This window comes from Rattus norvegicus, chromosome 5 (assembly GCF_036323735.1).
Source record: "Rattus norvegicus strain BN/NHsdMcwi chromosome 5, GRCr8, whole genome shotgun sequence".
Classification (NCBI taxonomy): domain Eukaryota; kingdom Metazoa; phylum Chordata; class Mammalia; order Rodentia; family Muridae; genus Rattus; species Rattus norvegicus.
The window spans coordinates 159,296,025-159,320,679 of NC_086023.1; the positions used below are offsets into that span (position 1 = coordinate 159,296,025).

Genomic DNA, 24,655 nt, shown 5'->3' on the forward strand with positions numbered 1-24,655 from the left:
TGTCAGCCTCTCATCACCCAGCCACTCCAGCAACTCAGGCTGCTTTGGCCTCAAAGAGATGGCCAGAATGGTGAGAATGATGACTCTCAGTCACATTCCCTAAAGCACTCACAATGAAGGATTTAAAAAGCAGAGTTGGGAGCTGGAGAGATGGCTCAGTGGTTAAGAGCACAGGCTGCTCTTCCAGAGGTCCTGAGTTCAAATCCCAGCAACCCCATGGTGGCTCACAGCCATCTGTAATGGGATCCGATGCCCTCTTCTGCTGTGCAGGCGCACAATCAAATAGAGCACTTAGTTACACGAAGTAAATCCTAAAAAACAAACAAACATACAGACAGACAGACACTGACGCAGACATGGGGGCTAGAGAGAATGCTCAGAAGTCCTGGGCACTTGTTACTGTGGAGTTCGAGGCGTGACTCCCAGCGCTCACACTGTGGCTCACCACCACTGTGACTCCAGCTCCAGGAGTCTGATGCCCTGTCTGGCCTCTGTGGGCATAGACAGACTTGTAGGCAAGACATAAGAAATAAATAAAGTTTGAAAATAGGGTCCAGTTAGCCATGGGGTCCCTGAAGCTCGAGCAGCAAACCCCACCTCCTTGCCAGCTCTTTCAATGTCGGTGTTTTGCTTACATGTGTGTCTGTGCAGCACATGTGAGCCTGCTGCCCACCAAGACCAGAAGAGAGCATCGAATCCCCTGACATTAAAGTCAGACAGTTGGGTTGGGATTTAGCTCAGTGGTAGAGCACTTGCCTAGCAAGCTCAAGGCCCTGGGTTCGGTCCCCAGCTCCGGAAAAAAAAAAAAAAAAAAAAAAAAAAAAAAGTCAGACAGTGGTGCGTCATTAACACACATAATTTATCATATCATGATAAAGTTAAGAGCATAACATAATTTATCAACAAAATAGAGATGCACTCAGACCATCCCCTTAGTAAACCACCCTTCCTTCTCTTGAGCCTCACACAAAGCGGCCTCCAACAATAACTGAATTCAGACTCTTCCTCATTTGGCTCCTGTCAACTTTTTTACTTTATTATTTTAAAGATCTTATTTTTTAATTACATTTTATGTAGGGGAAGGGGATGCAATGTAAGTGAGTGTAGGTGCACACAGAAGCCAGAAGAGGGTGTCATATCCCCTGGAGGTGGCATTAAGAGGGTCAGCTGTGTGATGTGGGTGCTGGGAACTGAACCCATAGCCTCTCTAAGAGCAGTACTCACTCTAAACCACTGAGCTACCTCCTATCCACCCGTCCACCACTCTCCCACCCAACCCAATCACAACCACAACAGTGCTTCCTTCCGTTTAAGTCTCTATTCTCAGTTCTTTGGTTAAGTGGCCAAGAACCTGGAAACCCCCTGACCACCAGTTACAGTAGAACACAGAAATACTAAATACAAACCTGGGCATAAGAAATGACCGAGGAAAGCACTCTGTCACCAACACAGAGTGAAAAATGAGAAGAACTTGCAGCCCCAGACAAACACAGCACAGGACTGCCATGTCTAAGCCACTGGTCCCACTGGCCTCTCCTCCCCCGCCGTTGTCACCTGAGTCAACGAAGGCTTTCACAGGATGCCCGTTCACTCTGCAGTTGATGTAGAGCATGGCGACCTGCCCAAAGCTCTCCGGGGCCTCCTCCATAGCTATGGTCATGTTCTCCTCGATGTTCTGCTGCCTGTGACAAGCCAGAGCAGGACATTGAAAGCTCTGTTTCCAGGAAAGAACACCATGAACACATTTGTAAATGGGCTCTGCCCTAACTAGAACAGCAGTCATAGAATGGAAACTGGTTCTATGCTCCCGGTAGGTGAACAGGTGACTCAGCAGTAGACAATGAGACACAGGTCTGGAGAGGACGGACCTAAGGCAGCATAAAAATCATCCTCAAGTAAAACAAGCATGCTCATTTAAAAGCTCAGAAATGGAAAAACCCTTAGAAAGCAAGGCCACAGCTCTTTGTATGTTACCAAACATTGAAATTTGATGACTACTACTTGAGACAGGTTCTTACTATACACCCCAGGCTGGACTTGAACTTGTAGCCCTCTCATCTCAGCCTCTCCAGTGTTGGGATTATATAATAAATGACACCATGCCCTGCAAGGATGCTCTTTTTTTTTTTTTTTAAAAAAGATTTATTTGGGGTTGGGGATTTAGCTCAGTGGTAGAGCGCTTGCCTAGGAAGCGCAAGGCCCTGGGTTCGGTCCCCAACTCCGAAAAAAAAAGAACCAAAAAAAAAAAAAAGATGTATTTATTTATTATATATAAGTACACTGTAGCTGTCTTCAGATACACCAGAAGAGGGCATCAGATCTCTTTACAGATGGTTGTGAGCCACCATGTGGTTGCTGGGAATTGAACTCATGACCTCTGGAAGAGCAGTCGGGTGCTCTTAACCACTGAGCCATTTCTCCAGCCCAAGGATGCTCTTTTATTTCTGGATTCTTTTTGTTTTGTTGCTGTTTTGGTTTGGAGTTTTTTGAGACAGGGTTTCTCGGTGTAGCTCTGGCTATCCCAGAATTTGCTCTGAATATCATGCTAGCCTCAAACTCATGAGACCTGCCTGCCTCTACCTTCTGTGTTCTGGAATTAAAGGACTGTGCCAGAACTCACAGCTAATATTTCTTTTAAACAATGCACCACTGGATGGTGCCCCTCGTAATCTCAACCCCTGAGAGGCAGAGGCAGCTGGACAGAGTTTAAGAGAATGGTTTCAACCTTCCCAATGAAGTTCCTCACATGTGGTGACCCCCTCAACCATAAAACTGTTGATATTTCATAAGTGCAATTTTGCTACCGTTGTGAATCATAATGTAAATATGCGATTCCTGTGAAAGGGTCTCATCCAATGCCCCTTCCCTGAAAGGGGTCTTGACTCACATGAGAACCACTTGTTTAAGGGTAATGGGCCTATGATATAGCTCAGTACAGAAAGGCACATGCCTATAAGTCTAAAACCTGAGCTCTGTCCCCAGGTTCCACAAGGAAAAAGCAGAGATTTAACTCCAGCAAGTTGTCTCTGACAGTCACACATATGTCACTGCACTCACAGCAAATAAATGTAATGAAAATGTTTTAACTCTAGATAGATTTAACTACATTTCTTGGGTTGGAAAGATGACTTGCTGGTCTTGGTGGGCTGATCTTGGTGGTTACTGTTTTCCAGAGGACCTGAGTTTGGTTCCCAGCATCCACGCCAGGCAGATCACAGCTCCAGGTAATCCAGCAGGCTACCAACACTGATGTGGCACAGACACAAACACTCCAATAAAATTAAAATAAACATTTAAGGGGTTGGGGATTTAGCTCAGTGGTAGAGTGCTTGCCTAGCAAGCGCAAGGCCCTGGGTTCGGTCCCCAGCTCTGGAAAAAAAAAGAAAAAAGAAACTAGCCAATAAAATAAACATTTACCACTCATGGTGGCACACACAGAGGTAGGTGGATCTCTAAGTTCAAAGCTAACCAGAGCTACATAGTGAGACCCTGTTTCAAAAGAATAAATCCAATGAACCAACCGACCAACCAAAGAAAGCTTCAAGGCAGCCCCAGATAGAGCAGTGTCTGGCAAGCGTGGGTATCAAGTAATCTGGCCATCTGCTTTCCTCACATTTCCCAGTTGCCTTTACAGCACCCCTGTAGGGAGCAGCCTGCTTGGACATGCTACACTCCACTTCCAGAGCTTGTCTATGCTGCCTCCCCACCCCCCTTCCCAGGATGAATGCAACTGTGTTCAAACCAATGGCAGGCTCCCTTACAGCTGCACTCTGACATAAATTATGTATTTCTCTGGACAGTCTCAGCTAGCTATGTCTACAGACAGTCAAAAGTGTCTAATTAGGTAGGGTTTGCAGACCCAGCTAGTGTGGAGGCCAAAGTAAGAAATTGAGGTTAGCTCAACATCTTAGTGAGATTCTGTCTCAAAATAAAATGTAACCGCAGAGCTGAGGCTGTGACTCAGCGACAGAACACCTGCCTAACTATGTAAGAAAGAGGGGGTGGGGGTGGGGGACACCAATATCTGATGCAAGTAACAGCATTTAACCATCAGACATGAGCCAACAGCTTAGGGCTTTCAATTAATTCTAGAATACAGTCTGTGTTTCTTCAATTTTGAGTACAGTCAGACGGTCGGTCAGAGGTGCAGCCTGGTAATAAAGGACTAGTCTAGTAAGCATGAATGACAAGTTTCCCAAGTGAAGCAAAAAGGGTGGGGAGAGCCACTGAGTATAATGAAGCAAGGGAATTAGGTAACTACAGATAAAGCCCCACCCTATTCGGCATAAATAGAGGAATTGCTCCTGTTAGCTACAGGGTCTTACATTCAGCAACTACACCTGAACGGGGTTGGGGACAGACGCCATTTTACTCAGACAGCATCTTGCTTATGACTAGAGATGCAGCCAGCCCTGCCGTCAGCAGCACTGCGCTTGCCTGGGCTCCACTCTGGAAGATCCTGACTCACAGACTAGAGAGAAGACTCAGGCATCTGCAGTTTTGAAAGTGCACTGCATGCCTCTAATACAGAGTGCTTCTCACTGCACAGAGGCTCAGAGTTGGAAATGGGCCAAACAAAGAGCTTATGAACCAGCTCAGCCAGCAAAGGAGAGCAGAAAGACAGACAGACTCTGGACTACCAGACACCACCTGTGCAGAGCTCCCTAATCCAACCACCTTCGAGCTCCGGTTTAATCAGGATTGAAACCAGCTGTCACAGCCAGTCTACTGACTTCAGCAGATGGAGCTTCTTCTCCATCCAGCCTAGGACAGGCTGTTTTGTCTGCTGATCAGAAGAGTTCACAAAACCTGAGAGTAGGAAGCCATTAAGTATTTCTGAAATACTGAATCACAATGAGAGGACAATGAAGCAGAGAGTTACCTGAAAAGATTGAGGTTATTATCTCAACTTGGTGACAGGGGAGCTACTTCAAGCAGACATCCAGCTAAAGCCCGATGACCCGGATGTGAGCTTCCTCATTAGGTTGGCGATCTTACCTTATGTCTTCTTCTATCTTTGCCTGAGCTTCAAGATCAAAGGGGTCAGCAGAAAACAGACGAATGCGTTCTTGTTCTCTCCGGGCTCGGTCCTGCTGCTGCTCCACCAGGACCCTAGAGAATTTTTCTACAAAAATATTGGGGAGGGACATTTTTAGCTCTACACTTTCTTCTTTTACTCCATAATTTTAAAAAGGCTTTTATTTCAGCTGAGCACTGGTGGCACCTGACCTTAATCCCAGCACTTGGGATGCAGAGACAGACAGATCTGAGTTCAAGGCCAACCTGGTTTACAAAGCAGGTTCCAGGACAGCCAGGGCGACACAGAGAAACTCTGTGTCTCAAAAAACAACAAAAATGGGGCTTGGGGATTTAGCTCAGTGGTAGAGCGCTTGCCTAGGAAGCACAAGGCCCTGGGTTCGGTCCCCAGCTCCGAAAAAGAGAACCAAAAAAAAAAAAAAAAAAACAAAAAAAAAACCAACAAAAACCTTTTATTTTAGATGTATACATGAACAAAACCTTTACAGGCACAGCTTTGTACTCTCTTAGCTTAAAAGTTAGAAGACAAGACTGTGTCTCCATTCCTTAACATTCTGATCTCAAGCGTCTGCCCCAGCTTCCTTAGTGCTAGGATTAACTGCTGTGTGCCACAGCTGTAAGCTTCGTGTTATTCTTCTCATACACTTGTGTGTATGTAGTCATATGATGCTTGTGTGGCCACAGCTGGCAAGTGGTGGTGACAAGAGGCGATCTGTGGCAGTTGGCGCCTTCCTTCTCCCCTATGGGGTTCCAAGGGCTGAACCCGGACTGTCAGACCTGGCTTCAAACCTGCTTGCTCACCCTCCCCAGATCGCCTCCTCAGCAACTCTTATTGCCCGCCCCCTTTATTATTATAGACGTTTCTATGACATTGTCTCTACTCAGTCAACGGCGTCCCTATATGGCCAGGTGTGGCAAGTCCATGCATAGACAGCAGAGAGATGCCTCCTCCTCTCTTCTCCCCTACAACATTCATTATCCCACCAGGAACAAAGCAGAGAACTGTGTCAGTCCTTTCTCACCTGGGCTCACTCCCTTGTTCTACCGTGTGCCTTAAGCCAGATAAATTAAGTATAGATCATAGTCTAGCCCACCTTCATGGTACTGATGGGAAAGATGCAGGAACGTAACAGAGAGCACGCCTGCTGCTATTGCTACAGGATGTAAGTGCAAAGATGGGTCCCAAGTAGGAGCTGGCTGTGGTTGTGCACACCTTTAAAACGTAGGAGGTGGAGGCAGGAAGATCTCTGTAGGTTTGAGGCTGTCAGGGGCTTTAATATTGACTGTCTTAAAAAAAAGCAAAAAGGGGGTTGGGGATTTAGCTCAGTGGTAGAGCGCTTGCCTAGCAAGCAGAAGGCCCTGGGTTCAGTCCCCAGCTCCAAAAAAAAGAAAAAAAAAAAAAAAAGCAAAGAGGGAAAGCAAGGTAGTGTCCTGTGGACTAGACCTTCCCAACATCACGTGCCTAAAAGGTGAACTGAAAGAAACCCTGACACAACAGAGTGTCATGATTTTGCTCCACGATTCCAGACACACGATCTGAAAATGAGGAGACAGAGCAGTGATTGTGAGGACAGCGCTAGCCTATTACAAGATACTGACTGCAAGGAGCACAGTGAACTTTTTGGCTGAGATGGCTTCAATGGACAACGTGCTTAACTTGCAAGCATGAGGACCTGCTGGAAATGACAGCGTACACTTGGATTACAGTGCTGAGGAGACAGACAGAGGTGGTGACCTAATAGGAGGTAGATGACATTCTTCAGGGTGATACTTGAGGTTGCCACATGGTCTATACATGCAACCCCCACTTTAAAAAGACTCAAAACAACCAGACTTGGTGGCACATGTCTTTGAATGCCAACACTCAGGAGGTAGAGGGACTTGTGAACCAATTTGATTATCTGAATTCAATCTCTTGTTCCCAGAAGGGGACAGGAGAGAGCCAGCTCTGGAGAGTTGTCCTCTGCTATGGCTGTGCTCTGTGCTGTTCAGCCTACTATAAAAAAATCCACCAGTTCAGACCCCCAAAACCATGATGCAGTTGCACTGTATGCCAGTGCTCCTATAGTGAGAGGATTCCCAGAAGCTCAGACAGCAGCTAGCCTGGTATACGCAGGACACTGACAGACAGCAGCGACGCTGCTCTGAAAAACAAGGTGGAAGAAAAGGACCATCTCCTGAGGTTTTCCTCTGACCTCGCTATGTAAGCTGTGGCCACATGTTCGGAAACAGAAAATGAAGAAAGTTGAAGAAGCTGGGCACATGCCCTCAATGGCAGCACGCCGGCACACGGGTGAGCTTACCAAGATCACCGCTGAGCAGAGCTTCTGCCAAGGGTGGGTTGCGCTCCTTCAGCAAGGACAACTCATGTGGGTTGGCCAGCAGCATGTCTCGGAGCAGGGCTGGGCTGTCTAAACCCTGAGGAGTCGATGTTCTCTCCCCAGGAGACAAGAGCTGAGCCTGTGTCCTGGGCAGCTGGCGCTGTTGGGGGTTTGACGTACCAGGCACAGCTATGCTACTGAAGTCAATCCGGGGTAAGTCTGTTGAGATCAATCAATCAATCAATCAATCAATCAATCAATCACATTTACCCAAGTGATGCATGCCATAAAGACAAGCCCAGAAATAACAAAGCCCTCACTCATCCATCACAGAACAGCAGCAAGTGATAACTACAGACACTTGTGCCGCATCCCTTGCTCTTCCTCCAAGAGGTGCACCAAGAGGAACTAACAGGGTAGATTATGAGAGGGGAGGGGTACATTGGCGAGACACTGGCTGCTGTCGCAGAGGACCAGGATTCAGTTCCCAGCATCCACACAATGGCTCAAAATGACCTGTAACTCCAGTTCTAAGAGCATCCCATAACCTCGTCTGACCTCCATGAGCATCAGGCACACACAAGATACACATACAAAACACATAAAACAGGCAAAGCATTCACATACATTTTTTTGAATCTTAAAAAAATTAAAACTAGGGAGCTGGAGAGATGGCTCACTGGTTAAGAGCACCGACTGCTCTTCCAGAGGTCCTGAGTTCAATTCCCAGCAACCACATCATGGTGGCTCACAACCATCTGTAATGGGATCCAATGCCCTCTTCTAGTGTGTTCAAAGACTGCGACAGTGTACTCATAATAAATAAATAAATAAATAAATAAATAAATAAATAAATAAATAAATTTTTAAAGAAGTATGTGCTAACGGCTGAGTCACACAACAACTAGAAATGTTTTATTCAGTAAATGACACAATTTCGGTGTTCACAGTGTGATCAAATATCCTGCAACATGGAGTGCTACATAAACTATGTGTGACAGTGGACATCTGTAATCCTGGTTCTCAGGAGCCAGAGACAAGAGGATTAGAAGTAAATTTTTGGCCACTTTGGGTGTACATATCCCAAACAAACAAAAAATTGTCTCAGTAACTGCAATTGCCTAATTCTAGATATGATTCCTCAAAAAGAAAAAAAGTTCTATTGAGCTACACATGGTGGTGCAGGCTTTTAATCCTATCTCTTAGGAAGCAGACAGAGGCAGGATAGCTCTCTGTAAGTTTGAGGCCAGTCCACGCCACATAATGAATTCTAGGACAGCTAGGGCTACATAAAGAAACTGTGTCTCAAAAACAAATGAATGAATAAATGGATGGATGGATGGGTGGATGGATGGATGGACAGACAGAAAATCTTTGAGAAATGTATTTACTGTGTCTGTGTGAATGTGTCTGACATAAATGTGGGCATGTGTCCCGGAGCATACTGTCTTAGTCACTGATCTATTGCTGTGAAAAGACCAAGTCGACTCTTACAAGTCGGCTCATTTAACTGAGGCTTGCCTGCAGTGCCAGAGGTTAGTCCATTGTCATCAAGGCAGGGAGCACAGTGGAATGGATGCAGGAAGGTGCTGGAGCAGTAGGCGAGAGGATGCACAGAAGCACCTTTACCCTGAGCCACCGTACAGCCCTGGTTCTTAAGAGCCATCCCATGGCTTGAGGGATGCCTCAGTTGTTAAGAGCACTTGCTCTTGGACCTGGGTGCTATTACCAGCATCAACATGGTGGCTTACCTAATTCTAGTTCCAGTGGTTCTGACATGCTCATCTGAACTCCACTGGTACCAGGCACACATGTGATATACAAACATATTCTAGACTCTAGATCTGGGGTCATTAGCCCCTGACAGGCTCTTGAAAAGTCCTGACACTTGGGATAAAGAATACTGTATCTATCAGTGAATAGCATAAACACTTGATGTCAAATTCTGCATGACTAAGCACTGTGTGAGGCTGTCTGAGAAAGGTCTTCATATCTCTTTGAATTTACAGCTTATCTGTGCATCCCAGACACACATGGCCCTGGGAAGTAAGCGGACATAATTTTTTTTTACAGGATTGAAGAACTGAAGAGTAGGAATTCTTTTTACCCCAGGTTCTAGACTATTCTAGAACCTCAGTCTTCACACAGGAGCCCACACAATGCAGGAGTCCACTGCCATGAAATGCCCAGAACAGATGAAAAGAAAGACGGGGAGCAAACTTGCTGGGTGTAAGGAAACAGTGGGTGACATCAGGGGCACACGCGATGAATGAACTGACCAGAGGACAGCTACACAGCAGCCACTGAATCTTAGCCTTTACACACGTGAATCGTGGCATGTGGCTTCAACAACAGAGCTCAATGAATGTTACATACAAGAAAGACACTAGGTATGGTGGCTTATTCCTGTAATTGAGACAAAAGGACTGGGAGTATGAGACAAGCTGTCTCCAAAAAAGACAAGCCCAAAATAAACTAGAGCCAGAATAAGACAATGACCCTAAAAAAAAAAAAAATCCACATTATGTTCAGCACTAAAACTCATTTAACAACCAACCTTGTCCTGAGTCGGGGATAACCTCATCCTGAAGTCCTTTGTCTCAATGACACGCAGGGGATTCTGAAATTCATGTCTAAGGTTTCAGCCTCATATGTAGGTTGAATTAGTAACTATCTTAAGTCGGATGCCAGTTGGCAGTCAGTATGTTGTGTTGAAAATGGCCACACAGGGGTTGGGGATTTAGCTCAGTGGTAGAGCGCTTGCCTAGCAAGTGCAAGGCCCTGGGTTCGGTCCCAGCTCCGAAAAAAAGAAAAAAGGAAAAAAAAAAAAAAGAAAAGAAAATGGCAAGAAGAAAATACAAAAATAAATAAATAAATAAATAAATAAATAAATAAAAAAAAATAAAAAATAGAAAAAAAAATAAAAAAGAAAAAAAGAAAATGGCCACACAGGACAGAACATCTGAACAGTGGAAAGGGAGTGAACTGAGCTCCCTGGGGAGCTGCTGCCTGACCAACTGCCAAAAGCACATGGGTGGAGCTCTCTGCAGGTGGAGACACTCACCTCTACTGACATCCATCTTGACAGCCCATTCCCTTCAGAGTAACTCTGGAAAGCTGGTTTACCAATAACCTAGATCTCCACATAAATCCCTCCCCTCACAGCAACCACTGCTATGCTGGTCATACAGAAACAACAAAACACAAACTAAAACCAAACAGAAACCAACATACAAACAAAACAAAGCTAGAACACGCTCTTAAGCAACACCTCACAAGGTACACAGGGAATATTTGGTTTTAATGACTGGCAAACTCAAATGGCTACCCTTTCAAAAGCAGAAGCCCAAGAGATGGATCAAAATCCAGAACAGGGGCTGGGGATTTAGCTCAGTGGTAGAGCGCTTACCTAGGAAGCGCAAGGCCCTGGGTTCAGTCCCCAGCTCCGAAAAAAAGAACAAAAAAAAAAAAAAAAAAAAAAAATCCAGAACAAACACAGCAAGTGCCTGAAGATGGCCGCGCTGTCTGAATGGAAGCACTGCACTCCAGGCCGCAGTGTGGATCAGCTAACACACCTGTCAGCCCACTACCACAGGCTTTACAAGCAGGACAGCTAAATTCTACTTGAAAAATTTCACAAAAATATGTCAGGGGAAGCGGATGGTACGTGTATTTCCTCACGTAGTTCCACATCAGGGCTTGGGAACTGAGTTGGGGGCCCCTTTAGGAGTAACTAAAGGAAGCTCCACGCCATCTTGGCATCGAGCACGTGTGTGCCCACTCCCACCAAGTCCTGCATAGTTTAGAGACACAGAAACCTCCTAAATCTAAATGCAGGCTCCAGACTGTAAGCACCATGGCGGCTGGGTGTGTGGGCGCATGACTGTAAATTTAGTCACCAGGGAGACGAGGATGAAAGTCATCTTGGGTCATACAGAAAGTTCCAAGGCCAAATTGGCTTATAGAAACCTGTCTTCAAAACAAAACAAAACAAAACAAAACAAAACAAAACAAAACAAAACAGAACAAAACAGGGGATCTGGAGCAGTAGCTCAGGGGTTAAGAATGACTGCTGATGCTTCCCAGTACACATAAGCTCACAACCACCTATAGTTGCAATTCTTTTTTTTGTTTTTTTGTTTTTTTGTTTTTTCTTTTTTTCGGAGCTGGGGACCGAACCCAGGGCCTTGCACATGCTAGGCAAGCTCTCTACCACTGAGCTAAATCCCCAACTATAGTTGCAATTCTATGGGGCTTTGATACCTCTGATCTCTGTGGGCACCTGCATTCCTGTCTACAAACGTCCAAACAGACACACACACACATAATTAAAATTAATAAACTTTACTTCTAGAACATCGACACCCTTCAGGCCTCCACAGCAACTGCATACAACAGCACATAGAACAAGAGGAAAAATGTCCATCCACACAAAAACAGATCATTAAAAAAACTCCAAGTGAATGAGTAAAAAAACAGAAAACAAAACAAACAAACCACCCCTACACACACATAAGAGATGTGCAGGTGGGTACCCCTAACGGCAGGCACAGGTCTGCCTCAGACTCCCTGTCCCCTAACTGGGCTGCATTGCCCAGCCTCGGTAGGAGGTGCACCTAGTCCCACTGCAACTCCATATGCTGAAGCTGACATCCATGGGAGGCCGACTCTTCCCTGAGGAGAAAGGGAGGGAAGGAGGGATGGGGAGAGGGGGAAGGGAAGGAGGGGAACCCTCAATCGGCATATAAAATAAACTAATTAATGAAAAAAAGCAAATTATAAAAATATATGATTAGGGGCTGGAGAGGTGGCTCAGCAGTTAAGAGCACTGACTGCACTTCCAGAGGTCCTGATGCCCTCTTCTGGTTTGTCTGAGGACAGTGAACTCAAACACAGTAAGTAAATAAATAAGTAAAACAAAAAACAAAAACAGGGGTTGGGGATTTAGCTCAGTGGTAGAGCGCTTGCCTAGCAAGCGCAAGGCCCTGGGTTCAGTCCCCAGCTCCAAAAAAAGAAAGAAAGAAAGAAAGAAAGAAAGAAAGAAAGAAAGAAAGAAAGAAAGAAAGAAAGAAAGAAAGAAAGAAAGAAAGAAAGAAAGACCAAAAACCAAATAAATAAAGCAAGCTTTAAAAAAGAGGACTAACAGGATGCACCATTTCAATCGCTGTTTTTACTTGCTAGTTGCATAACTGATGACATCATTTAAACGACCTTTGTCTCTTGATGAAGTAAAGAGGAGTGAATTACATCCCCCACAACCAAGTAAGGAGACCAGAAAAAATATGGGGCCAAGAAGCTGATGACTAGATATACTGTAGTAAGTCTGTCAGGAAGCACAGGCTAACCCAAGTCTCCAAGATCTTCCTAGGGACAAACCAAACATCATCATGGAACCATCACTGAGGACAGCACAAGCTAATCCTGACTAAGGGTTCACAATGTGCCAGCTCTAAGTTAATCACGAAACCTACCTTACTACCGAAGAGACTTTGATTTGGAAGTCCAATGACTTGTCCCAGGTTACACAACAGGCAGCCATGTCTACACTGTTAGTCTGATTCTAACACATAAACCCTCTGCTCTACCTACTCACGTCTGTGTTAGAGAGAACATGGTGAGTGTTGCTCTTACTTGAGAACTGCACTGAAGGGCGAGGGTCTGCATTCTCCTTCTGTCGCAGAATTACAACATCGCCATCTTTTAAACCGTAAGAAGCCAGTGACCTGTGGTTGTCCGTGAGAGGTCTTTCTGCGTAGACAATCTGCAAGGGAAGATCCAGTGGTATCAAGTACAGAGAAGCAACACTTTTCCTTCATCCTGTTTCCTGTACAAGACCATTTCATGGGCTCCCACCATGACTAGACGGAAATCCAAAGTCCTGCCTGTCTCCTACTATGAAAGGACAACATAAACCCCATTTGTCTCCATTTAAGGAAAGACCCTAAGGCACCAGCTCCAGGAACAGACCATAAAATCCAGACCAAGACTGTAAACCCCCTCCCAAAGAACAGCCTGGGGATAACCACAAAAATGGAGAACTACTTCTCTCAGAATGGGGCATCTGTGCTGGGCAGCCCATCTCATCCTACGGTTAAACGTTCATCACACAGGACCCCCTAGCACCTACCAATGAACTTTTAGATTACCCAATCCTAGCGCATACCCCCTGCACCCCTATCCCCGACCCAGTTCCCTCTGAGAAAGCCTTCGGGTCTCTGTCTGGGGTTGCCCTTTCGAAGAATGACCGAGCCCCCCCCCATCCCCCCACCCCGCACGCTGGCTGTCTCTGCAGAGCAAAGGCTTGGTCTGTGCCTGCTGTCTGAGTCTGGGGTCTTCCTGCAGCAATTTTCAGACCTTACACTCTGGCTGCTTCTGACCTTACCCAACTCTTGTTCAGCACAAAGATCAAGTTCTCAATAAATAAATAAGTAAATAAATAAATTGAAAAACAAAACATCTGACAAATGACAATCCAGAAGCTCAGGGTAAGAAGATGACAATGTTTTCAACTGGAAAACAACCCAGCCCAGCCATGGCGGCTGACTGGAGTGAGGTGAGCACTTAGGTGAGTTGTGCACCCGCGGGCCTCTCTCTTCATCCCCAAAGACTTACCGCACTCCCGCTTGTGAAAGAAACATAAATAGGAAAGGAAACACGCGAGCCAATCATAGTACAACAGCAGAGAGCAGTATGAGGGGAAGAAGGGATGGAACACACAGCGGCACCCTGACATAGCCACATAAGGGTGTGACGTGGCCCCTATGTCATCACACAGTCCGCAGAACAGACTGGGGCCTGAGCCACAGCAGCACCCTGAGTAGACTCTGCACTGGGCCACGAGCCAACAGAGCAACCTGAGCTGGGTATTAACTCAGCCAGGAACTCTGGGAGGGGCCCTGCCACTAGGTGGGCCAAGAGTCAAATTTCTTGTGTCCAGCAAGCCACCAGGACTGATCACAACAGATGTCCCTTCTGGTTCCTTTTCCAAGCTAAGTCCAGGGCTTTGTACCTGGTCAGCAACTTGTCTACCGCTGAGCTCTACCGCCAAGCCTCCCTCATCCACCCACACGCTCTCTTAGCAAAGGTCCTAGGCACAGGGCGAGCAGACAGCACCTACACGGGCCACTCTGACCATTCACTGTCATTCTGCTCCCAAGTCTGTGGTGACAGGGCAAAAAGTGACTCTTCAAAACTGAATCCTTCTAGAGACAAGAGAACAGAACTTGTCTGTCCAATTTTACAAATTTTATACATAACTAAAAATGACTGGTTGGGGATTTAGCTCAGTGGTAGAGCGCTTGCCTAGGAAGCGCAAGGCCCTGGGTTCGATCCCCAGCTCCGAAAAAAAAAAAAAAAGAACCAAAAAATGACTGCAACCAGGCGGATCTCTGTGACTTTGAAGCCAACCTGGTCTACAATTTGAGTCCAGGGCAGCCAGGGCTACTACACAGAGAAACTCTAAAAGTCAAACTCTTGTCCTAACACTTATGTAGAGTGCAGATCTCATACTTGAGGTAGAAACAAGACTCTTTTTCCCTTTGGTAATATAGAGAGAAAGTTGTGCTCCACATAGCTTGTGGAGGTTGAGTAGAAAACAACCATAAACCAGAGCAGAGGCTGTGTACCTGGGTGGCATCGACACTACTAAGCCACCGTGAAGAGGTCGCCAATAGCTTCTCAGGCTCAGAGAGTCAGCTGTCAGTGTATTTAAAGACACATGACTAGTCTCCCAAGGCAGACACACAAGATAGTCTTACTAGAAAACAGATCATTTATAAAGAAACAAACTCAGGAAGTTAAGAGCGCCTTAGGGTCTGAGGCTGTGGTTCAGTAGGGAAACCTCTGCCCGGCATGAAAGAACCCATGGGTCCTCTTCCAGTGGGGTACAGCATGAACATCCAAATTGAAAAGAGCACCCTGCCACCACCAAGGGAGGCCCTCCTGAGCTAGCATGTCAAGTCCTCAAGTCCCCATGCTCCCACTTAACTCTCATGCTGGCTCACTGTATGTCAATCATTTTAACAAGGATCATTTGTCCAATTTTATGGACCAGAAGACACAGAGGTCACACAGCCATTAAGAGAACTGAAACTGGGGCTGGAGAGATGGCTCAGTGGTTAAGAGCACTGCCTGCTCTTCCAGAGGTCCTGAGTTCAATTCCCAGCTACCACACGGTGGCTCACAACCATCTGTAATGGAATCTGATGCCCTCTTCTTGTGTGTCGAAAGACAGCAACCGTGTACTCACATTCATGAAGTAAATAAATAAAATCTTAAAAAAAGAGAGAACTGAAACTGGAGTTCTATATGCTTGACATTAAAAATGATAACCTTTTACAGCACCCAAAGCAGCCTGAGATACTAGCCTCTAAGTCATCCTGTACCATAAGAATCTACCCCTCCACTGCAAAGAACAGGACTAGGCAGGGGTGGGACTAGGCAGGGGTGGGGTGGGGGAGAGTGCAATGCCTAGTGTCGTCTTGGTTGGCCCATTTTTTCACCTGCATGCCTGGTGGAGTGCGGAGATCAGAAGAGTGTCAGATTCTGTAAAACTGGAATTACAAATGTTTGTGAGCCACCATTTGGATTCCAGGAACTGAACCCGACCTTCAGCTAGAGCAGTCAGTGTACTCGTAACTCCTGAGCTATCTCCCTAGCCCAGTATCTTCTTTTTAAAAGCACGACAACAGAAACCAAGAATAACAGCATTCACTTTTAATCCTAGCACTCAGGAGGCAGAGGCAGGCAGATCTCTGGATCTGAGTTTGAGGCCAACCTGGTCTACATAGAATTCCAGGACAGCCCAGGCTACATAGAAAACCCTGTCTCAAAACCATCTGAGAAGAGGGAAGGGAAGGAGAACATGATGGAGACAATCATGATCAACAGATAAGTGGTTAAGTTCCAGATAGTCACTGACATCAGGCATAGTTATGGAACACTTGACCCAACCTCTCCAAAATGGGTAGATTAGTTACCTGGGCATTGACATTTGTTTAGCTCTGATTTCAAAGGATTTGGATCGTGATCAGAAGGGCACTGTGAAAGACTGTTTACATCACAGCACACCAGAAAACAGAGAAGGCAGGAAGACACATCCCAAGGACACACTTCAATGACCCTCTTCCTCCAACCAGGCCCCATCTTCACCACCTCCCAATAATTCCACTTTATTATGAATTCATCAAAGGATTGGTTAATCCATGGGTTAGGTCAGTGCCCCATGATGCAACTGTCTCTGAAAATGTTGTAATAGGCACATGTGGAGGTGTGTTTCTCTGATCCCCCGGGAAGGCTAATTCAGTTGTGTTGACAACAAAATTAGCCACCACGCTGGACTGGGTAGAAAAAAATGTAAGAACCAAAATCAACAAGAAACAGAACTTGGAAACATACACTGTAATCCCAACACTTAGGGTGGGCTTAAGGCCAGTCTTGGCTGTTGAGACTCTAGCTCAAAATAGTTCAAGAAAGGCAAAAACTTTGCCTCTTAAGTCCTTAAGAAAATCACCCTTAGGCCAGCCTGCAGAGGCAGGAAGATAAGTGGCTCAAAGCTAGCCTGGGCTAACTGATACCTGTCTTTTTTTTTTTTAAAGATTTATTCATTTATTATATATAAGTACACTGTAGCTGTCTTCAGATACACCAGAAGAGAGAATCGGATCTCTTTACAGATGGTTGTGAGCCACCATGTGGTTGCTGGGAATTGAGCTCATGACCTCTGGAAGAGCAGTCGGGTGCTCTTAACCGCTGAGCCATCTCTCCAGCCCCCCCCCTTTTTTTTTCGGAGCTGGGGCACCGAACCCAGGGCCTTGCGCTTGCTAGGCAAGTGCTCTACCGCTGAGCCAAATCCCCAACCCCTGATACCTGTCTTAAACAAACCCATATCATCTTCCAACTTAATATGACTATGCCTAGATCCACGACTTCCCGTCTCTATCAGCAAACAAAAGGCAAGCTGGTGCTGGACAGCACAGCTCTTATCACACCTGTACCCCTCAAAAGAGGGCATGGAAAACCTGAGCCCTGCCGCTCACAACAGCACACTAGGATAAATCTATCATTCAGTGTAAATCTGCAGACTTGGTACCAGAGAAACATTCTAGAGACACAACTTCAACTTTAATCAACACCTAGCAACAGACTCATTAATATAATTTATTAAAGATTTATTCATTTATTATATATAAGTACACTGTAGCTGTCTTCAGACACACCAGAAGAGGGCATCGGATCTCTTTACAGATGGTTGTGAGTCACCATGTGGTTGCTGGGAATTGAACTCAGAACCTCTGGAAGAGTAGTCCGGTGCTCTTAACCGCTGAGCCATCTCTCCAGCCCTCATTAATATAATTAATACAACTCTAAAACCTTTACGCATGACATCAAAATGTCTTCTAGTGTCGCCGAGTGTGGTGGCTCACATTTTTAATCCCAGCACTCAGGAGGCAGAGCTCTGTGAGTTCAAGGCCAGCCTGGTCGACAGAGAGAGTGCCAGGACAGCCAGGGTTACACAGAGAAGCCCTGTCTGGTTTTCTGTTGACAGTGTTGAGGATCTAATGCATAGCAGACAAGCACGCTACCAGCTATCTCCAACTCAGTACATCTTATTTTTCTGAAACAAGGTCTCCTACGTAGACCAGGATAGCCTAGATCTCAGAGCTCCACCTGAGTCTGCTTACCCAGTACTGGGAGTAACAGTGTGAGCCACCGTGTTCAGCACCGCAACGAAAAAAAATTTTTTTTTGAGACAGGTTCTTACTACGCAGCCTTTGCTGCTAGCCTTGAACTGTCGGTCTCAAATATCAGACAAAAAACTAACCCAAACCAAGCTAACACTCAGTGTGCAGTTATCCCTGGGCCATGAGGAATAAGTGGGTGGGTAGCAGTCTCTGTTCTTTTCTATACCTTTCTACCTTTCTACTGTGACGATTCAGCATTTACCAGAAAAAAAAGGGGGTGGGGTGGGGAGGATTACTTAAGGAAATAAACACAACAAACGCATCATAAATAGCCACCACAGAACTTCCAGTTTCCATGGATTAAAGCAGCATTTTTGTAAAGCAAACACAGGTGTGCAAAGTGGCATTGCTAGGGTCCCAGCTACTGCTGTTAGCCGCCACTTACACTTACACATGCCTCTCAGTGAGGGCCCGTCCTTCTGCACAGGCTTTACTCCACACCAGCCACAGAAGTAAACTGTGTTTCACAAGTGTCAAGGCATTAACAAGGTGAAGCTGAGCCCTAATGATTGCGGTCAGCCCAGTGCAGCCTGCATCAAAGCATCACCCTGAGCTCCTGGCTGCCATGTCCACACTTGCTCTGAGACTGAACAGGCTCTGCTGTAATCGCAGTACAAGATGGTTTCTACTCTAAATTCATTGTCATTAGATTAGAACTACTATAATCAGACGAGAGCCGTCAAAGAATTAACACCTTTTCCAAGTGACTGGAGTACAAATGCTGCTGATGAAAGATGGCGCTCCCTGTGCAGGACAATCCTTCAGGGGTTAGGAAGCAAACAGAAAGCGCGACCATTTTTATTTTCTAATTTTTAAAAAAAATTATACTTATTTATGTGTACTTTGCCTGTATGTCTATACATGTGCATGCCTGATGCCCACAGAGGCCAGCAGAGGGCGTGGAATCCTGCTGAACTAGAGTCACTGATGGTTGGGAGCCACTGTATGGGTGCTGGGAATCAAACCTCTGTGAGAGTCCTCTGTAAAAACAACAAGTGCTCTTAATCCCATTTACATTCATTCTAGTTATCCTTCTCCCAAGTCCCACATGGCTTCTCTTTGTATCCCTGGCTGTCTAGGAACGTGAGCTATAGACCAGGCTCACCTTGAACTCAGAGATCTACTGGCCTCTGCCTCTTAAATTCCGGGATTAAAGACACGCACCACCACTCAGCTTAGCTTAGCTTTCCTTGAGTTCTATTTGCATCTCTGTATACTGTACATTATTACCTAGTGTATATAACTGATGTATAGTATACCCACATATATAATACCTGTTAGCTGCGTACCATCCTATATACCATATAACTGAACACACACATGCACAGTACATAAGTCAGGCATTTATGTAGAAGGCACTGTGAGCAGGATCACAGACACCTCATTTATGGGGAGATGGTAGACAGAACGTACCATGAGAATACTACGTCTAGAAGAGAAACCATTTCCACCTGCACATGTGGTTAAAGTGAGACTCCGAGGGCAAGCCAAGAGATGAAATGGAAGAAACTAAGCACACTGAAAGAAAGCTGAGAGGAAGGACGAGGCAGAAGAAAAACTGGCTAGGGAGCTCAAATAAGACATGACTAGGACTTAAACAAAAACAAAAACCAAAAGACAATGTTTACTTTTATGATCCAATAAAAGGAAGTGACTCAAGTGTCTGGGGTGGATCCTGTTCCTGCCTGAGGGGGGTAGCCAGTGAACTAGACGAGCGACCCCCCACTTAAAAATCAGCTCTTAAAATAGACACTGAGTTGTCAGGTTACACAGAGCCAACAGCACTAACTTGAAAAACAGGGTGCTGTTTACAGCTATTTAATACAGGCTTAACACTAGTTGGAATCTAGGTTTCTGTACACTAATTTGGGTTGGGAGGAAAGTAAATACCAAATTTACTTAGTGAAGAACTTAGAGCTAGCCTAATTGTCCAAATAGTACCCTTCACACCCAAAACTGGCAGAAGACAGAACCCTCCTTCACCATACAATTATGACTCACTCTGATATCCCCTTTAATTTACCTAACATTTTTTTCACAGACATCTGAGCGCCATGGGCTGGGCAGGGAACATATAACCCAGTGGTAGCGCCTGGCCTGGCTGACGTGCAGACAGGATGTAGGAAGAGAAACAGCAGAGAAACAGCTTCAGCCTCTGTCGACCTCAAGTCCTACTAACAAACTCAGAATTATTCCCCATCAGCTGGCAATTATAACTTGGGTAATCAAAACACCCACACCCTCACCCACACACAAAACCAACTGAAAAAATTTCAAAACGGAAAAGTGAAGTTGGGCATGATAGTGTATTCTTATAATCCCTGCGGTACAGGAGTCTGAAACAGGAGGGCTGCTGTCTGAGGCCAGCCTTGGCCTCATAGTTGAGACCTTGTCTCAAAAAGAACAAAAGTAGCTGATTGTGATGGCTCCTGCCTTTATGCCAATCACTTGGGAGGCGGAGTCAACAGGGATCTCTGTGAGTTTACACCGGAGCCAATATGTTCAATATGGTGAGACAAAACAAACAACAAAAGACTCCAATCAATTTTTCTAAAAGTCAAATTCCCCCTCTCTAAACTCCCTGGTCCAAGCTTGCCCCTGCCACCAATATGAAATTGTCCAACAGGAACCGGGTCCTAGGTCCCCCCCCCCTTTTTTTAAAGAGTTATTTATTATATATGAGTACACTGTGGCTGTCTTCAGACACATCAGAAGAGGGCATCAGATCTCATTACAGATGGTTGTGAGCCACCGTGTGGTTGCTGGGATTTGAACTCAAGGCCTCTGGAAAATCAGCCACTGCTCTTAGCGGCTGAGCCATCTCTCCAGCCCCGGTCCTAGGTTTTTGTGGTTTACTTTTTCTATGAAAATCGGGGGAGCTGTTTATTCCCAACTTTTGACAGACTGGGTATGTGAGTGGCACCTCCTTCCCTAAAATAGATCCTTCCAGAAAGAGTTGCAAGCCAAGGTTCTAAAGTTCACATTGTGTAAAGGAATCATACTTCTGAACAAAATATTGACACATGTTTAGCATAAGTCAGGACAGAACAAGCAGTCGTTGGGCAATAGGTTTTGGAACTATTTCATAATTGCAGAAGGAAATCAAGATTTACATTCTGGGGCCTTGGGAGCTGTCTATAATTTTCTGATGTTTAGACTACACCCAGCCAGGTCCACTTTGGTTAGAATCTTAAGGGATTTAGTGCAAAGATTACAGAATAGTCCTCTTATTGTTTGATGAAGCCTACTAAGGACTCCAAATCATTTTGAGACTATATTTTCTTGTTAAAACACAAGAAAGCTTGAACTCAACACCGAGTTCCTCGAGGGTCTTCAGACAGTAGGCCATTTTCAAGCTAATATCTTTCGAAAGCACTGAGCTTTCAACTGACCCAACTGAATTGGGCCCAGAAAGGAGGAGGGTTTTGGTCCAAGAGAAACAGACAGACTGAATTCACCTAATCACCTTTAATATATGTATCATAAATTAAGCAGAAACGCAAACTGTAGGGAAGCATTTCCAGGGACGTCAATGGCAGAGAGAGTCTCAAACTTTTCCCCCTCACTTTCAACTGCAAATCTGAATTCTCCAGGTAAACTGCGCATACTGAAGCGGTCCAAATAAGCGAACCCCAGGCCAGTGTCTTTCTCCCAGTGATCCAAACTGGTATTTCTGGTTGGAAAGGCAGAAGGTACGAGATGAGAAGCCAGGGCTCCCGAAGGCCAGAAGGTGGGGAGGGCTGCCCGCCCGTGCACGTGCCCCTCTAGCTGCAGTGTGTGCATCTACGGGAGGCTGCAGGACTCGGCCCCCGCCGCCCCCCAGCTCCCCGGCCGCAGCGGCTGGAGGCCCCGCTCGCTGCCCCGGCGTACCTGGCTCTCGGCGGCAGGGATCCCGGACTCGAGCTCGCACAGCGCGCGGAAGTTGTGCAGCTCGAAGTCGGCGTCGACCTGGAGGGAAAAGGTCACCTCGGAGAGGTCCCTCCGCACACAGTACACGGTGAGCAGCATGGCCCGGGCCCGACCCGGCTCGGCTCGGCCCGGCCTGGGCGGAGGGCAGCCGGCGGCGGGGGGCCTGGCGGGAGCTGCGGGAGGGCGGCGGGCGCGGGCTGCTCGCTCGCTCGCTCCTTCCCTCCCTCACACGCGCGCAGTGACTCACTCGCTCCCGCCCTCAGCAGCCAGCGCGGCCGCCGCCACCCGCCTGCGAGGCCGTCTGCCTGCCGGCCTGCCTCCCACCGCTGCCGTCAAGCGCGCGGGCCGCCCGGCGCCCCGCCCCGTCGCAACGCGACAGCCGTAAAGCACGCCAGGCTGCAGCCTCCTTCGCGACTCTTGGATGTGGGGCGGGGCTAGGGGAACCGGAGGGAGGAATGGGAAAGCGGGGGTGGGGAAACCCCATGGTTGGTTGATTTAATACTTGAGCTCGGGAGTACTCCATGATCCCAGTTCCAGTTATCCATCAGGCACCTACTCTGCTCTTGGCCTGCACATAAAAATGGATAAAAGACACGAATCCTCATCCTTGACTCTCCATCTGCTATAGGAGACTTTAATTAAGCACATCTTTCTAAAACAGAGTTTTCGAAATGGAAGTTGTGAATTCCATTAACTTTTTTATACAGTTGTTTATTAAGCTATTCCATTAACTTGTAATGTTAACTTGTTTTCGTCTTGGTAATGAATGTAGGATGAACACCTAAATCTTTGCTATGCTGGGAGTGGGGGCGGACATCCCAGCCTGCGGATGCCCAGTGCAGCGCGCCTCTGCGCTGGCAGACACACATAGCTTTATTCTTCTGTCTTAGTTACCTCACTCTTAGACTGCATCCAGCACAGGGCCTTTACTGGGTACGGTTTAGAATTTACTCCCTGTGCTGGGACTGGTGGTACAAACCTGTAATCCCAGTCAATCAGGAGGCTGAACAGATGGATGGCAAATTCAAAGCCTGCCTTGGATTACAAGTGTTCAGGCCCGTCTGAACAACTTAAAGGGTGTTGCTAAATATCTCGTTGACGTCTTGCCTACCGTGCCCCAGCTCAACCCTCAGCCCTACAAAAAGACAGTCCTTGGTGAATCGTTGCTATTTTAGCGGCCACCCGATTCATAAGAAGATATAGATACCAAGACATAAAGAATGGAAAAATCCAAAAACCCCTCCAGGGCCCACTAGGGTGGTCCACATTTGTAATCCCAGCACTATGAGTGTTTGATTTTGAACCTGGATAAGGGGCTGATGTGCGTATTGTCTATAGCAAAGCAGATCTGGGTTCAAGGTTCTCCCAGCATCCCTCAGTTTCTACCTGGCAGACCCTGCCCCTATCCCTGTACTTTCCAGCCCAGGGGCTGGACTGTGCCCTTCCCCCAAAATCAGGCAGGCTCATTCCTGCTCCGCTCCTTCCCTCCCTCCCTCTCTCCGTCCCTCCCTCCCTCCTTCCCTCCCTCCCTCCCTTCCTCAGTCTCTCTCTCTCTCTCTCTCTCTCTCTCTCTCTCTCTCTCTCTCTCTCTCTCTCCCCCTCCCTCCCTCCCCGTGCGTGCTCTTTCTCCTCTTCTCTCCTTTCCCTTCCCATGGCGAACTTCCCCACATTTACTATAAGCTAATCTGTCTTAAATTGGTTCATTTCACCATCTGAGAAATGGCGCGTCAAGGAGCAGAGGCTGCAGGATCACTACAGCACAAGGGTTTCCACTCCTGGCTCCTCGGAGCAGGAGCCTCCTCCAGAGGAACAGGAAGGAAATAGGAGGCTATGGATGCTGTAAGAACTTCAATTTGTTTGCAGAAAAGATGGAATTTCTAGGTGCAGATTTTTACCAAGACAAAAATGGAGAAGCTGGGGGTTGGGGATTTAGCTCAGTGGTAGAGCGCTTGCCTAGGAAGCGCAAGGCCCTGGGTTCGGTCCCCAGCTCCGAAAAAAAGAACCAAAAAAAAAAAAAAAAAAAATTGAGAAGCTGGGACCACAGGACAGTGCTGGAATCAAGGATCGGTGACAGCCCGGCTGCAGCCTAAAAGAAAAGAAAATGGCCATGAAAACGTCAGCTAGAGAGCCTTTCAAGATGGAATTAGGAAACTTAAGGTTGGGAGCTGGAGCGATGGCTCAGTGGTTAAGAGCACTGACTGCTCTTCCAGAGGTTCTGAGTTCAATTCCCAGCAACCACATGGTGGCTCACAGTCATCTGTAATGAGTGAGATCCAATGCCCTCTTCTGGTGTGTCTAAAGACAGCGCTACAGTGTACTCACATACATAAAATAAATAAATCCTAAAAAGATTTAAAAAAAAAAAAAAGGAAACTTAAGGTTTCCGAGGATGCCAGATGCCCCACAGGATGTGAGCTCCAATCACATTCTCCCTTCCATTGTGTCTCCACAGTTAGTGGAGAATTGTAGTGGACAATTCATTTGCTATGAATTGTCCCTTTGGAAGTATACAACCAGGCATGGCGGCGTCCATCTTTAACAGCACTTGAGAGGAGGCAGAGGCGGGTGGATCTCTGTGAGTTCCAGGGCAGCCTGGTCTACAGAGAGAAACCCTGTTATGTATACGTGCGTATGTTATATACCTGC

The 24,655-nt window shown here is 46.5% G+C and overlaps 1 protein-coding gene across 3 annotated transcripts in view; it reads right to left on the reverse strand.

Annotated features, from left to right (window-relative positions):
* Nucleotides 1–22,341, reverse strand: part of Ddi2 (DNA damage inducible 1 homolog 2) — a 45,741-nt gene extending 23,400 nt beyond the window's left edge. The window contains exons 1-5 of one of the 3 annotated variants that reach the window (NM_001395586.1): nucleotides 21,971–22,286; nucleotides 12,990–13,119; nucleotides 7,341–7,577; nucleotides 4,999–5,125; nucleotides 1,555–1,682 (exon numbers count right to left, since the gene is read on the reverse strand). In NM_001395586.1, coding sequence (NP_001382515.1) covers nucleotides 1,555–1,682; nucleotides 4,999–5,125; nucleotides 7,341–7,577; nucleotides 12,990–13,119; nucleotides 21,971–22,108 — 760 coding nt within the window. In that variant the 5' untranslated portion in view covers nucleotides 22,109–22,286. Of the gene's footprint in view, nucleotides 1–1,554; nucleotides 1,683–4,998; nucleotides 5,126–7,340; nucleotides 7,578–12,989; nucleotides 13,120–13,970; nucleotides 14,585–21,970 lie in introns of those variants that run through there. The other 2 variants (XM_006239305.5, XM_006239306.5) reach the window with 2 other exon arrangements.
* Between the last annotated feature and the right edge of the window lie 2,314 nt (nucleotides 22,342–24,655).